Source organism: Cetorhinus maximus, chromosome 25, assembly GCF_964194155.1.
Source record: "Cetorhinus maximus chromosome 25, sCetMax3.hap1.1, whole genome shotgun sequence".
In the NCBI taxonomy this organism is placed as follows: domain Eukaryota; kingdom Metazoa; phylum Chordata; class Chondrichthyes; order Lamniformes; family Cetorhinidae; genus Cetorhinus; species Cetorhinus maximus.
In genome coordinates, this window is record NC_135903.1 from 33,920,482 (window position 1) to 33,934,925 (window position 14,444).

At 43.0% G+C, this 14,444-nt stretch overlaps 2 protein-coding genes across 2 annotated transcripts; both read left to right on the forward strand.

Annotated features, from left to right (window-relative positions):
- The first annotated feature begins 203 nt into the window (after positions 1–203).
- Positions 204–5,742, forward strand: LOC144667748 (interferon alpha-H-like). Its single transcript, XM_078529192.1, has 4 exons — positions 204–335; positions 2,601–2,690; positions 5,296–5,535; positions 5,644–5,742. The coding sequence occupies exons 1-4, from the start codon at positions 204–206 to the stop codon at positions 5,740–5,742; spliced, it is 561 nt and encodes a 186-aa protein (XP_078385318.1).
- A 4,109-nt stretch (positions 5,743–9,851) lies between these two features.
- On the forward strand, positions 9,852–13,289 carry LOC144667749 (interferon alpha-F-like). Its single transcript, XM_078529193.1, has 4 exons — positions 9,852–9,983; positions 10,160–10,249; positions 12,844–13,083; positions 13,191–13,289. Exons 1-4 carry the CDS (start codon positions 9,852–9,854, stop codon positions 13,287–13,289), a joined length of 561 nt encoding a protein of 186 aa, XP_078385319.1.
- Positions 13,290–14,444: the final 1,155 nt, after the last annotated feature.

The following is a 14,444-nucleotide window of genomic DNA, read 5'->3' on the forward strand; positions in this document are numbered from 1 at the left end:
CATTAAAGCCGACAGCATGGCAGCGCCAGTGAGAGCACCGAGCAGACTCCACACTCACACTCACACCGTTCGGCAGCACAGGCGCTCGCTCCCGGATCACAAGCGGCTCCGATTCGACTTTCCCAGTTTAAATCCGCCGCGGAATCACGAAGCCGTCGGTTTCTCATCTTTCACATCAGTGTTTCACTCTGGGTCGCTTGATCATGGCTTTGGCGAGTATCTGGAGATTCTGGATGGTGTTGCTCTTCTTGTCCGGGACCCTCAGTCTGGGATGTGACAGGCTGCAGTTACAGCAAGTTCTCAACACAGAGACTCTCAGCAAACTGAATGCAATGGTGAGTTGAACCCAAAACACCGAGTCGGTAATTATGTTGAGGGGAGAGAGGGAATCAGCCTCCAGGAGAGATTAAATCTGGATTTGGGTGAAGGAACAAATGGGATCTGAGAGGAAATTGGAAAGCAGACATTGAGGAGGAGGGCGCTCAATGACGGAAGAAGCGGAATGTGAACCTGAAGGGGGAGAGGGGGCAAATCAGAGACAGCCCATCAGTAACAACCATTCAGAATAATAGAGCGACTTTAAGGTCTCAAGGTGCCTCACGGGAATGTTATACAGCAACATTTGTTGTGGTGGGCACAGCAAGATTTCAAACTTTGCAGATGATACAAATTTTGGAAATGTTGTCAACTGTGATGCGGATGGTGCTGAACTTAAAAACGACATTGGCATGTTTGTGGATTGGGCAGACAAGTGGCAGATGAAGTTCAATGTAGAGAAATGTGAGGTGATACGTTTTGGGAGGCAAGATAAGGCGAGACCTTATAAAATAAAGGGAGTGACTCTACAGGATGTGCAGGAACAGAGGGACCTCGGTGTATATGCGGATTGGTCATTGAAGATGGCAGGGCATATTGAGAGCAGTTAATAAAGAATATACTAGCATAGGCTTTATTAATTGTGGCGTTGAGTAGAAGAGAAAAGAGGTCATGTCGAACTTGTATAAGACACCAGTTAGGCATCATCTGGAGTACTGTTCTGGGCACCATACTTGAGGAAGGATGTAAGGGTATTGTTGAGAGTACAGAGGAGGTTAACAAGAATCATTCCCAGGATAACGAACTGTAGCTACGCGGGAGGATTGGAGAGGTTGTCACTGTTTTCCTTGGAGAAAAGAATGTGGAGATTAGGCTTAATTGAGGAACTCAAGGTACCCTGTGGGGTATGGACAGCGTTAATAATAAGAAACCGTCTCCACGAAAACGAACATCAAGAAATATAGGGCACAGGTTGAAAATAGTTGGCAAAGGGAGTAAATGTGATATGAGGAGCAATTTTTGAACCCAGGGTGTGATTGGAGCAAACTTCACGCAGTGCTTTCAATATTTGAAAATGAGGGTGAGAATTTTAAAATGAAGGTATTTCTTATCCAGGAGACTGACGCTGTGTTTTGTTTGATCTCCCTGAGGAGATGCATGTCGAACAGAAATAGAAAGGGACCTAAAATAGATTCTTGGGGACACAGAGGCTAAACGTTGGGGCTGGGTGGGTGATGGTGGGGAAGAGATGCCATTCTGGGCTTTTACAGTCTGCATTTAGACAGTGGGAGCCAGGCAGTGTATCCCCAACCAGCAGGCCCATGGTGGAGAAAGTTGAATTCTGATGTTCATGTCGACTATGTCACAGGGCTAGAAGGAGGAGAATGTTTTACATATGTCACGGGCATGTTGAATGTAATTTATGAATTTGCCTATCACCTTATGGAGATCTTGTGATGCAATGGGTCGGACCTGCTTTCAGGCAGAGAACTCAAGAACAAGTACAGCCTTATAATGAATCAATGTTACCAAATGCCCCTTCATTGCCCCCTTAATGCGAATCCGTTCAATTTGGAGGAAGCATGATAATGTTCCCAAAACATTGTTAAAACTGTTGATCCAAATTATTAGAACTTTGAGCTGGAACCGAGCGCGGGTTGTGATTTTCTCTCGGGCATCTTCCAGTCACTGGTTCAGGAATCTCCAGATTTCAGATTCCTTACCTCAGACAGGGAGCAGACAAACTCTTCCTCTCCTGAAGTCCTTCCAAAACTCCCGCAACCAGATTTCACTTATAGAGTGTAATAGCAACATCGCCAGTCCCCCCTCTTCACAGCGACAGCTCCTCCCAGCACAATTCTCACACAAACATACACAAACAGGACTGGACATTCAGGCGGTCGCTCCGGCTTCACAAGCTGCAGCATTTCCACTCCTCGTGTTTCATTCGCTTCAAAGTAACAGACTTTCGGAGTTGATCCCAGATCCGGTCAGTGTCTGATCCTCAACTCGGGGTGTTTCACTCTGGGTCGCTTGATCATGGCTTTGGCGAGTATCTGGAGAATTTGGATGGTGTTGCTCTTCTTGTCCGGGACCCTCAGTCATATTTCTTGATGTTCGCTTTCGTGGAAACGGTTTCTTATTATTTACGCTGTCCATACCCCACAGGCTATCTTGAGTTCCTCAATTAAGCCTAATCTCCACATTCTTTTCTCCAAGGAAAACAGTGACAACCTCTCCAATCCTCCCGCGTAGTTACAGTTCACCTCCTCTGTACCTCTCAGGGCGGACCTTTTCCCCGACACTGTATAAGACAGAGACTCTCACTGAAAACCAAACCCTTGAACCTGGTGAAACTCTCGAAGGAATTAGAGGTGAGTAAACACTCGGTTCATTTGATTCACACAGGGCTTATATACAAAGTAAGATCAACAACCGGATCGGAAACTTCCACATCAGGAATTTGGAATAGAGTGATTTGTACCCATTGTGAATGTAGGAGCAGTCTCACTTATTGTATTTCACTCACTATCTCACTCATGAACTATATCACTCTCTCTAACCGCACTCACTACTCCCTTATCTCCAACTCTCTCCCTCCCAGATATTATGTCCCTCCCTCTAACTACCTGCTCTAGGAACCATCCGACTGGATCTCCCATCTCCTTTTCCTGCAGGGTCTCTAGATTATTCCGTGCAGACCACTGCCTGATGGGCCTGTTGTCAAAGGTGTTTCTCTGCCTGAACATTTCTACACGGGATAGGTGGTGAGTCAGGTTCCAAAGGCTTCGAGTGTTCCCGACAACAAGGCCAGTCCCATCCTTTGCAACACCGGGGACAGGTTGAAAGTCAGCACTTGCAGTTTGCGTTCCAAGGGTCCACGCACAGCTTGATGCAGCAAGACACAAATGTAGTCATCAGGATGAGGGCGATGTTGACTGCGTTTGGTCCTCTGATCATTGACTATGTGAAAACTTCTCAACTTTTCTCAACCTAACACCCTTTAATTTTCTCACCGCCTCTAACCACCTCACTTCCTCTAAACATCTTATTCCCTGTAACAATTTGCCTCCCTCGAAACATCTCACTCCTCAACTGCACTGAAAGACTTTGGGGCATGAACCACGCAGGCAGGTTAGGCCATAGGAACATAGAATGATCCTGTGCTGAAGGAGACCGATTGGGCAGAATGGCCTGTTTCTGTGCCACGTTTCCGATCAACTACCTGGTGGAAAAATACGTTAGTAGGTACGCACTAACCAGCATTCATATATTCAAGAAAAATCACCTTTCCCAAACTTGATTGAGTTATGTGATAATGTAGCAGAGAGTGTTCATGAGGTTAGTGCGCTTAATCTTCTGATGATGTCATCATACCTCTGCAGCACTTTGAATGAACGATTCAAATTATTCCCGATCTCATCCCCCATTACAATGCAAAAATCTTCTCTGACTATTTATCCAATTCTCTCTTGAAAGTTATTATTGAATCTGCTTTTGCTGTTTTGAAAATCAATCCATACGCACAGTTTTAAAAGACTAATCATCAGAAGATCCAGCGCACAATCCTCATCAACGCTCTGCTACATTAACACATAACTCAATCAAGCTTGGTAAAGATAATTTGATGGTAAAGATGTCTCCCCAGAGATCTCTGTGTCTGAAGGTTTCCCACCACCCAAAATGGTCTAACTGGCCTGTATTTGTTGGGTTTATCCCTCTTCCATTTTTGAATGGGATGTAAGTATTTGAAATCTTCTGGTCCGCTGCCATCATGTCCCTCATATCTAAAGAGGACTGGAGGAATGCGGCCAGAAGTGTCATTTCAACCCATGCTTTCCTCAGCAATCTCAGCTGTATTCCGACCAGATCAGGTGACTTTCCTAACCTGAGTGCTGCCAATATTTTACGTACCTCCTCTTTATCTATTTTAATCCTACCCAATTTCTCTACTCGCTCCCCCTTCACTGTGACTTTTGAAGCATCTGCTTGTGAAGTGAAGACAAATTCCAAGAACTGGTTTAGGTCCTCCGCCATGTCCTTTGTGTCCCACAAGAAGATTTATTTTTTGCTCACTAATCAACACAAACAAACATTTATTTACATGCTTATTAAAAGTTATTAGCTTCCCTCTTATGTGACCTGCTCATCAATTCTCATGCATTCTGTTTATTCCTTATTTCTTTTGATAACTTTTCTCCATATTGGCTGCATTCAGCTTGGTTCCTCACTCAGCTAAGAGCCTAATGTTTCACATAAGGCTTCGTTTTCTGTTTTGTTTTAATGTCTACATCTTTTGGCGATGAGGTCATTGACCTTGCCATGCCCTTCCTTTCTGCTTCATTGAAAGGAGTCCAGTCTGCAACCATAACATCTCCACTTAAAAAGAGCCTCAATTGCTACTTTCCTCCTGAGGAAGCACTATTTAAGAGGAGTCAGTGGCTTAGTGGTAGATTCACAGGTTTAATAATTCATGGCCTAGGCTAATGCTCTGGGCACCTGAGTTCATGCCCCATCACACAGCTGGTGGAATTTTAATTCAATCAATAAACGTGGAATATAACACTAGTGTCAGTAATACTGACCATGCAACTATCATGGATCTTTGTAAAACCCTTCTGATTCACTAATGCCTTTTAAGAAAGGAAATGTGACTTCTGCATCTGGACTGGATGACATGTCACTCTCAGCACATGGTCGAATCTTCACTGTCCTTTCTAATATTCAGTTCAAGGGACATTAGGGATGGACATGTAATTCTGGCTTTGCCAGTGATGCACACATCCCATGAATGTCTAAAGGAAAATAGAATCCTTGATTCAAATACACCTGGGCCAGATCCCCTTTAAATGCACTAAAATTAATCCTCCCCCTTTTGCCCATTTTCAGCTGTATTTGTATTTTGTTCTTTAACATAGTCTGTTCTAAAATTAAAAGTGAACATGTCCTTTCTAATGTCATTCTCTACATTATACACAGATACAGGATAGGATCCAGATTGTCCATCAAACCCTGTGTCACATCAGAAAGATCTACAGCATGAACCTGGGTTCAGCCGCATGGGCCCAGGACAAGGTGGAAAACCTTCGGCTTCTCCTGGATCGGCAGCTCGGTGAGCTGGAAGAATGTGTCAGGAAACCAGGATCAGAGCACAAGATGAGGAGAAACTCCGCCATTCACAATTACTTTAGGAAACTGGAAAAGTTTCTCAAACAGGAGGTAGGTCAATTGATAAATGACAATGTGATTGCTGGCATGTAGTTCATTTCACCACATTTAAATCTGCTCATTCTCTAATCGGTTTCCCTGAATAATTTTCTTTTTCAGAAATTCAGTGACTGTGCCTGGGAAATAATGCGCAATGAGACCAGAGCCCGTTTACAACAGCTCCTTTTCATCATAGCACAAATCATCAGAAGAAACTGAGAAAGATGTTTAGCACAGACTGGGAGCAATGAATATTTATTTTAAAAACTTTTAACATAAAGCTATTTATATATATATTTGTAACAAATTTTATATTTTATTGTACTGATGACAGAACAATGAGTGACATGATTGGATTATTTATTTATTTTATTTATTCATTTATTTATTGATATTTATTGCTATGATATTTTCCCCTGATATAATCCTAACCCTTTAGTGGATGGGGTGTGTGCTCTGGAATTTACTGGTAGGCTTTCAAGATATGGGTTTTCAGACCTATAAACTCTGGGCTGCACTGACCTTTCCATTTCTCCTCTCCTAAGTGGCCAACTTTTCAATCTATTTCAGCCACTGTAATTTATTGATCTTTATTGTTGTGATGTCTTCATGTAATGAAATGTTACATGTAATTTAATGTGTAATGTGAATTTTTAATGATAATTTATTTATTGATATTTATTAAGTGTTGGCGAACAGATAAATTTTTTTGTAACTGGAATATTTTATACACAATGAGAGCCTTTGGTACAAATAAATTGTTTTCAATATTACGCATTGACTGGAATGATGTTCATTTTTCAATTCTGTCGGTTGGCTTTCCATACTCAATACAAATGCTCTGGATTCTCCCACCTGCTGCCTCTTCCTGTCAGCCCTTCTCTGTTCGCCTCTTCTGTCTCCACAATCAGATTTTCCCTCACCCGTTGGAACTGTGAACCTATTGTGAACCGAACTGCCCTGATTTATCATCTTTTAGCCCTCTGCATCTCAACGCCACATTCCAGCTCCAAAGGAGAGAGGCCTGAGCTTGATGTTCAGGAGAAAAGTGGAAAATAGAGGTATAAATTAGAAATGGACAGATGGAGAAATGGAATGGGTGGACATAGAAGATGACTGGAGTGTCAGCCTCTGCGAATATATGGGGACATCAGACAATGGGGTTGAGAATGACATCAGGTAATGAGTAGGAAGGAGAATGAGTGCAGAGTGGGAATGGAAATCTTTTGTTTCGCATGGTTGTTTACACCTTCTGAAAATCTGTATGATAAATACTGTCTGCATTACATTAGAACAGAAGAAAAAAGAGAAGTAGGCCATTTGGCCACTCAAGCCTGCTCCACCATTCAATAAGATTCCAACTGATTTGATTGTGGCCTTAAATCCACTCCCCTGCCTGCCACCTATAACCTTTGACTCCTTTGTTGATCAATCCCATCTAACTCATACTTGAATATATTCAATAACACAATCTCCAACTGTACTCTGAGGTGGAGATTTAAAAGATTAATGACACTCAGCACAAAAGAAATCCACCTCATCTCCGTCTCATGTGCATATTGAAACTTTGGCCCCCAGTTAGAGACTCCCACAGAGAGGAAACACCTCAACATCTACACGGTCAAATCTCCTCACAATCTTAAATGATTCAATGACATCACCTCTCATTCTTCCAAACTCGAAGGAGTATAGGCTCAACCTGGTTATGATTGCTTCATAAACCAACTTCTCTTTCCAGGAATCAACCTGGTGAACCCTCTCTGAAGTGTCTCCAATGCAAGTTAATCCCTGCTTAAATAAGGAGACCAAATCTGTACATAGTACTCCAGGTCTGGTCTCACAAATGGCCTGTAGAGTTGAAGCAAAACTTCCCTACTTCTATTCTTCATCCTCTTTGCAATAAAGGACCACATACCATTTACCTTTCCAATTAATTGCTCTACCTGTTTGCTAAATTTTAATTGCTCAGGTCCAAGGACACCCAGGTCCCTCTGCACTGAAAGATTCTGTGTTCTTTCTCCATTTAAACAACATTCTGACTTTCTGCTGGGCAGAGCAACGGCTAACTTGTGTCCTACATTACATCAGTCACTATATATCTAAAGTACTTTATAAGCTGCTGAGTGCTTTGAGACACCTGTGGTCAGGAAGGGCACAATGTGAAAGGAAGCCTGTTTTGAAAAAAATATCATCGAGAAAGTTGGGCCTACACACAAAACTGACCTCACTCCAGGGTGAAATTATCAGCAGTGCAGTTGTTTACAGGCCTTCCAAAGGGCCCCAAAAAATAAACTGGATGATTTGGGTTTGAGCACAGCAACAGACATGTGTTAAAAGATATGCAAAGCAACTTTATTAATTTACAAAGACAATAACTATTGCACTCCAATTCCAAAAAAGTGGGGATGAACCAATCCAATTTCCATCACCATTAATTTCTACAAAACAGAAAACCGACCCCAAAAGTGGTATCAAGTTGTGAACGTCAGTAAGTCTACAACGCTCTAACCAACTTCAATATTTACTGTCCACCACCGACAAACACTGGGGTCAGTGTGTACCATGTACATGGTGAACTGCAGGATCTCACCAAAGCCCCTTCAACACCGCTTCCCAAACTGACGGCTTCTACAACCCAGAAGAACAAGGGTAGCAGGTGCAAGGGACCAGCAGAAAAGTTCGTTTCCCATTCAAGGGACAAGATACTGACTTGGAACTATTTCCCATTTTTTCACTGTTACAGGCTAACACTCCTGGAAAACCCTTCCCAACACCTCTGTAAATTCACCTACACCACATGAATGGCAGCAGTTCACGGGTTGAAGGGGGCGGTTCATCACCACCTTCTGTCGGGTAATTAGGGAGGAGCAACAAATTCTGGCCTTTCCAGAGACGCCCACGTCCCATCAAGGAGAAAATGAAACCAAATTTTGCAAAAGGAGCTGTGAATGGGCCGCATATTTTAGTAATGTAAAAATGCACACGCTCCCGCAGGTCCTTCCTATTTCCTCCAATGTCACTCTCCAGTGCTTTTAATATTCTTCCTTCAGTTCCCTGACCCTCCTTCCGCCTCCGCCTTCAATAATTACAATTCCCACTGTTTTATTCGCCAATAACAGCATTTTCGTAAGTTGTAGTTTCTCTCGTGTCTCCAGTTGGGGAATGTGGGATCCCGCTCCCACATCTACCCGGACGGTAGATTTTGGTGACACTTCCAGCTGAGAGGGATTTGGTGCCATTTCCTATGTAGCCGGGCATTTAGCGAATACCCCAAAGCAATTCCCAACTGCCCCTCACCCCTCTCAGTCTGATCCACCCTCTTTACAAACCCTCCTCCCTTTCGGAAATGACAAAACACGTCACTTTCCTTCAGGCACTTTCGCTTTTGGCTGAAATGGACACCAGGTTAATTTCCAGAGAGAAAGTGACACAGACACTTTCCCGGGAGAGAGACAAGAAAGAAAGGATGAAATAAAAGAGAGCGGGATCACTTTCGGACTCAGAATCGGAGCAGATCAAATATTCTTTCAATCCGACTCTGAAAATGGCTCCAGAAAACAACCGAGAAATGAGAAACTTCTCCCAGTTAAAGAGCAGATTGTGGGACAGGTCAATCGGAGCGGAGTCTGTCCCCATGAAGCGGTGTCCCTGGGCTGTGAGCAGAGCTGTCTGCAATGTCCAACCTGTGAAGTGTGAACAGGACAAGCGCCAGGTGAACACACCGCGGGGACACAGTGGATTTCAAAGGGAATCGCTCTTCATGGTGCCCAATGTCAGCACTAAAAGCCGCCGCACCGGATCACCGCTGTCGCTCTCTCTATAATCCGGATGATAAAATCCAGCCCCCGATACATGTTCACACTGCCCCCAATTCAGAGCCTCCCTCTACACCACCTTCGTGCCCCAGGTCAGCTGAAGCCACACAACACTGAGCTGGAACCGAGCGCTGCCTGTGATTTTCAACCGGGGATTTTCCACTCGCTGCTTTCGGAATCTCCAGCTTTTACATTCCTGACCTCAGAAAGGAAACCGGACAAACTATTGATCTCCCGCAGCTCTTCCAAAAATCCTCGAGCCCGTTTTCACTTTTCGAATGTAATGCCACACATTAAAGCCGACAGCATGGCAGCGCCAGTGAGAGCACCGAACATACTCCACACTCACACTCACACTGTTCGGCAGCACAGGCGCTCGCTCCCGGATCACAAGCGGCTCCGATTCGACTTTCCCAGTTTAAATCCGCTCGCAAGAACCATTTTCGCCGCGGAAACACGTAGCCGCCGGTTTCTCATCTTTCACATCGGTATTTCACTCTGGGTCGCTTGATCATGGCTTTGGCGAGTATCTGGAGATTCTGGATGGTGTTGCTCTTCTTGTCCGGGACCCTCAGTCTCGGATGTGACAGGCTGCAGCTACAGCAAGTTCTCAACACAGAGACTCTCAGCAAACTGAATGCAATGGTGAGTTGAACCTGCAGCCAGAGCAGGAGGTGAATCACATTGTGTCCGCTTGCTGTGAAATGTCACATCAGGGGAAATGTTTTGCAATTTGTCATTTTGTGCAATGAATAGCCTGTGATTCTCCAGTATTTGAGTTTTTGGGGCTGATTGTAACAGTGATTGTTTTCCCCTCTCAGGGCGGACCCTTTCCCCGACACTGTATAAGACAGAGACTCTCACTGAAAACCAAACCCTTGAACCTGGTGAAACTCTCGAAGGAATTAGAGGTGAGTGAACACTCGGTTCATTTGATTCACACAGGGCTTTTATACAAAGTAAGATTAGCAACCGAATCGGAAACTTCCACATCAGGAATTTGGAATAGAGTGATTTGTACCCATTGTGAATGTAGGAGCAGTCTTACTTATTGAATTTCACTCACTATCTCACCCATGAACTATATCACTCTCTCTAACTGCATTCACTACCGACTTATCTCCAACTATATCCCTCCCTGATATTATGTCCCTCCCTCTAACCACCTGCTCTGGGAGCCATCCGACTGGATCGCCCATCTCCTTTTCCTGCAGGGCCTTTAGATTATTCTGTGCAGACCACTGCCTGCTGGGCATGTTGTCAAAGATGTTTCTCTGCCTAAGCATTTCTACACGGGATAGGTGGTGAGGCAATTACAAAGGCTTCGAGTGTTCACGACAGCAAGGCCACTCCCATCCTTTGCAACACTGGGGACAGGTTGAAACTCAGCACTTGCAGTTTGCGCTCCAAGGGTCCACGCACAGCTTGATGCAGCCAGACACAAATGTAGTCATCAGGATGAGGGCGATGTTGAGAGCATTTTGTCCTCTGATCATTGACTACGTGAAAACGTCTCAACTTCTCTCAACCTAACACCATTTAATTTTCTCCCTGCCTCTAACCACCTCACTTCCTCTAATCATCTTATTCCCTGTAACAATTTGCCTCCCTCGAAACATCTCACTCCTCAGCTGCACTGAATGACTTTGGGGCATGAACCACGCAGGCAGGTTAGGCCATAGGATCATAGAATGATCCTGTGCTGAAAGAGACCGATTGGGCAGAATAGTCTGTTTCCTTGCCACGTTTCCGATCAAGTACCTGGTGGAAAAATACGTTAGTAGGTACGCACTAACCAGCATTCATATATTCAAGAAAAATCACCTTTCCCAAACTTGATTGAGTTAAGTGATAATGTAGCAGAGAGTGTTCATGAGGTTAGTGCGCTTAATCTTCTGATGATGTCATCATACCTCTGCAGCACTTTGAATGAACGATTCAAATTATTCCCGATCTCATCCCCCATTACAATGCAAAAATCTTCTCTGACTATTTATCCAATTCTCTCTAGAAAGTTATTATTGAATCTGCTTTTGCTGTTTTGTAAATCAATCCATACGCACACTTTTAAAAGACTAATCATCAGAAGATCCAGCGCACAATCCTCATCAACGCTCTGCTACATTATCACATAACTCAATCAAGCTTGGTAAAGATAATTTGATGGTAAAGATGTCTCCCCAGAGATCACTGTGTCTGAAGTTTTCCCACCACCCAAAATAGTCTAACTGGCCTGTATTTGTTGGGTTTATCCCTCTTCCATTTTTGAATGGGATATAAGTATTTGAAATCTTCTGGTCCGCTGCCATCATGTCCTTCATATCTAAAGAGGACTGGAGGAATGCGGCCAGAAGTGTCATTTCAACCCATGCTTTCCTCAGCAATCTCAGCTGTATTCCGTCCAGATCAGGTGACTTTCCTAACCTGAGTGCTGCCAATATTTTACGTACCTCCTCTTTATCTAGTTTTATCCTACCCAATTCCTCTACTCGCTCCCCCTGCACTGTGACTTTTGAAGCATCTGCTTGTGAAGTGAAGACAAATTCCAAGAACTGGTTTAGATCCTCCGCCATGTCCTTTGTGTCCCACAAGAAGATTTATTTTTTGCTCACTAATCAACATTTATTTACATGCTTATTAAAGGTTTTTAGCTTCCCTCTTACATGACCTGCTCATCAATTCTCATGCGTTCTGTTTATTCCTTATTTCTTTTGATAACTTTTCTCCATATTGGCTGCATTCAGCTTGGTTCCTCACTCAGCTAAGAGCCTAATGTTTCACATAAGGCTTCGTTTTCTGTTTTGTTTTAATGTCTACATCTTTTGGCGATGAGGTCATTGACCTTTCCATGCCCTTCCTTTCTGCTTCATTGAAAGGAGTCCAGTCTGCAACCATAACATCGCCACTTCAAAAGAGCCTCAATTGCTACTTTCCTCCTGAGGAAGCACTATTTAAGAGGAGTCGGTGGCTTAGTGGTAGATTCACAGGGTTAATAATTCATGGCCTAGGCTAATGCTCTGGGTACCTGAGTTCATGCCCCATCACACAGCTGGTGGAATTTTAATTCAATCAATGAACGTGGAATATAACACTAGTGTCAGTAATACTGACCATGCAACTATCATGGATCTTTGTAAAACCCTTCTGATTCACTAATGCCTTTTAAGAAAGCAAACGTGTCTTCTGCACCTGGACTGGATGACATGTCACTCTCAGCACATGGTCGAATCTTCACTGTCCTTTCAAATATTCAGTTCAAGGGATATTAGGGAAGGACATCTAATGCTGGCTTTGCCAGTGATGCCCACATCCCATGAATGAATAAAGGAAAAAAGAATCCTTGATTCAAATACACCTGGGCCAGATCCCCTTTAAACAAACTAAAATTAATCCTCCCCCTTTTGCCCATTTTTAGCTCTATTTGTATTTTGTTCTTTAACATAGTCTGTTCTAAAACTAAAGGTGTACATGTCCTCTCTAATGTCATTCTCTTCATTATACACAGACACAGGACAGGATCCAGATTGTCCATCAAACCCTGCGTTACATCAGCAAGATCTACAGCATGAACCTGGGTTCAGCCACATGGGCCCAGGACAAGGTGGAAAACCTCCGGCTTCTCCTGGATCGGCAGCTCGGTGAGCTGGAAGAATGTGTCAGGAAAGCAGGATCAGAGCACAAGATGAGGAGAAACTCTGCCATTCACAATTACTTTAGGAAACTGGAAAAGTTTCTCAAACAGGAGGTAGGTCAATTGATAAATGACAATGTGATTGCTGGCATGTAGTTCATTTCACCACATTTAAATCTGCTCATTCTCTAATCGGTTTCCCTGAATAATTTTCTTTTCAGAAATTCAGTGACTGTGCCTGGGAAATAATCCGCAATGAGACCAGAGCCCGTTTACAACAGCTCCTTTTCATCATAGCACAAATCAGCCGAAGAAACTGAGAAAGACATGTTTAGCACAGACTGGGAACAATGAGTATTTATTTTAAAAACTTTTAACATAAAGCTAGTTATATATATATTTGTAACAAATTTTATATTTTATTGTACTGATGACAGAACAATGTGTGACATGATTGGATTATTTATTTATTTAATTTATTCACTTATTTATTGATATTTATTGCTATGATATTTTCCCCTGATATAATCCTAACCCTTTAGTGGGTGGGGTGTCTGCTCTGGAATTTACTGGTAGGCATTCAAGATATGGGTTTTCAGACCTATAAACTCTGGGCCGCACTGACCTTTCCATTTCTCCTCTCCTAAGTGGCCAACTTTTCAATCTATTTCAGCCACTGTAATTTATAGATCTTTATTGTTGTGTTGTCTTTATGTAATGAAATGTTACATGTAATTTAATGTGTAATGTGAATTTTTAATGATAATTTATTTATTGATATTTATTAAGTGTTGGCGAACCGATAAAATTTGTTTGTAACTGGAATATTTTATACACAATGAGAGACTTTGGTACAAATAAATTGTTTTCAATATTACGCATTGACATGAATGATGTTCATATTTCAATTCTGTCGGTTGGCTTTCCATAATCAGTATAAATGCTCTGGATTCTCCCACCTGCTGCCTCTTCCTGTCAGCCCTTCTCTGTTCGCCTCTTCTGTCTCAACAATCAGATTTTCCCTCACCCGTTGGAAATGTGAACCTATTGTGAACCGAACTGCCCTGATTTATCATCTTTTACCCCTCTGCTTCTCTACACCACATTCCAGCTCCAAAGGAGAGAGGCCTGAGCTTGATGTTCAGGAGAAAAGTGGAAAATAGAGGTATAAATTAGAAATAGACAGATGGAGAAATGGAATGGGTGGACATAGAAGATGACTGGAGTATCAGCCTCTGTGAATATATGCGGACATCAGACCATGGGGTTGAGAGTGACATCAGGTAATGAGTAGGAAGGAAAATGAGTGGAGGGTGGGGATGGAAATCTTTTGTTTCGCATGGTTGTTTACACCTTCTGAAAATCTGTATGATAAATACTGTCTGCATTACATTAGAACAGAAGAAAAAAGAGAAGTAGGCCATTTGGCCACTCAAGCCTGCTCCACTATTCAATAAGATTCTGACTGATTTGAT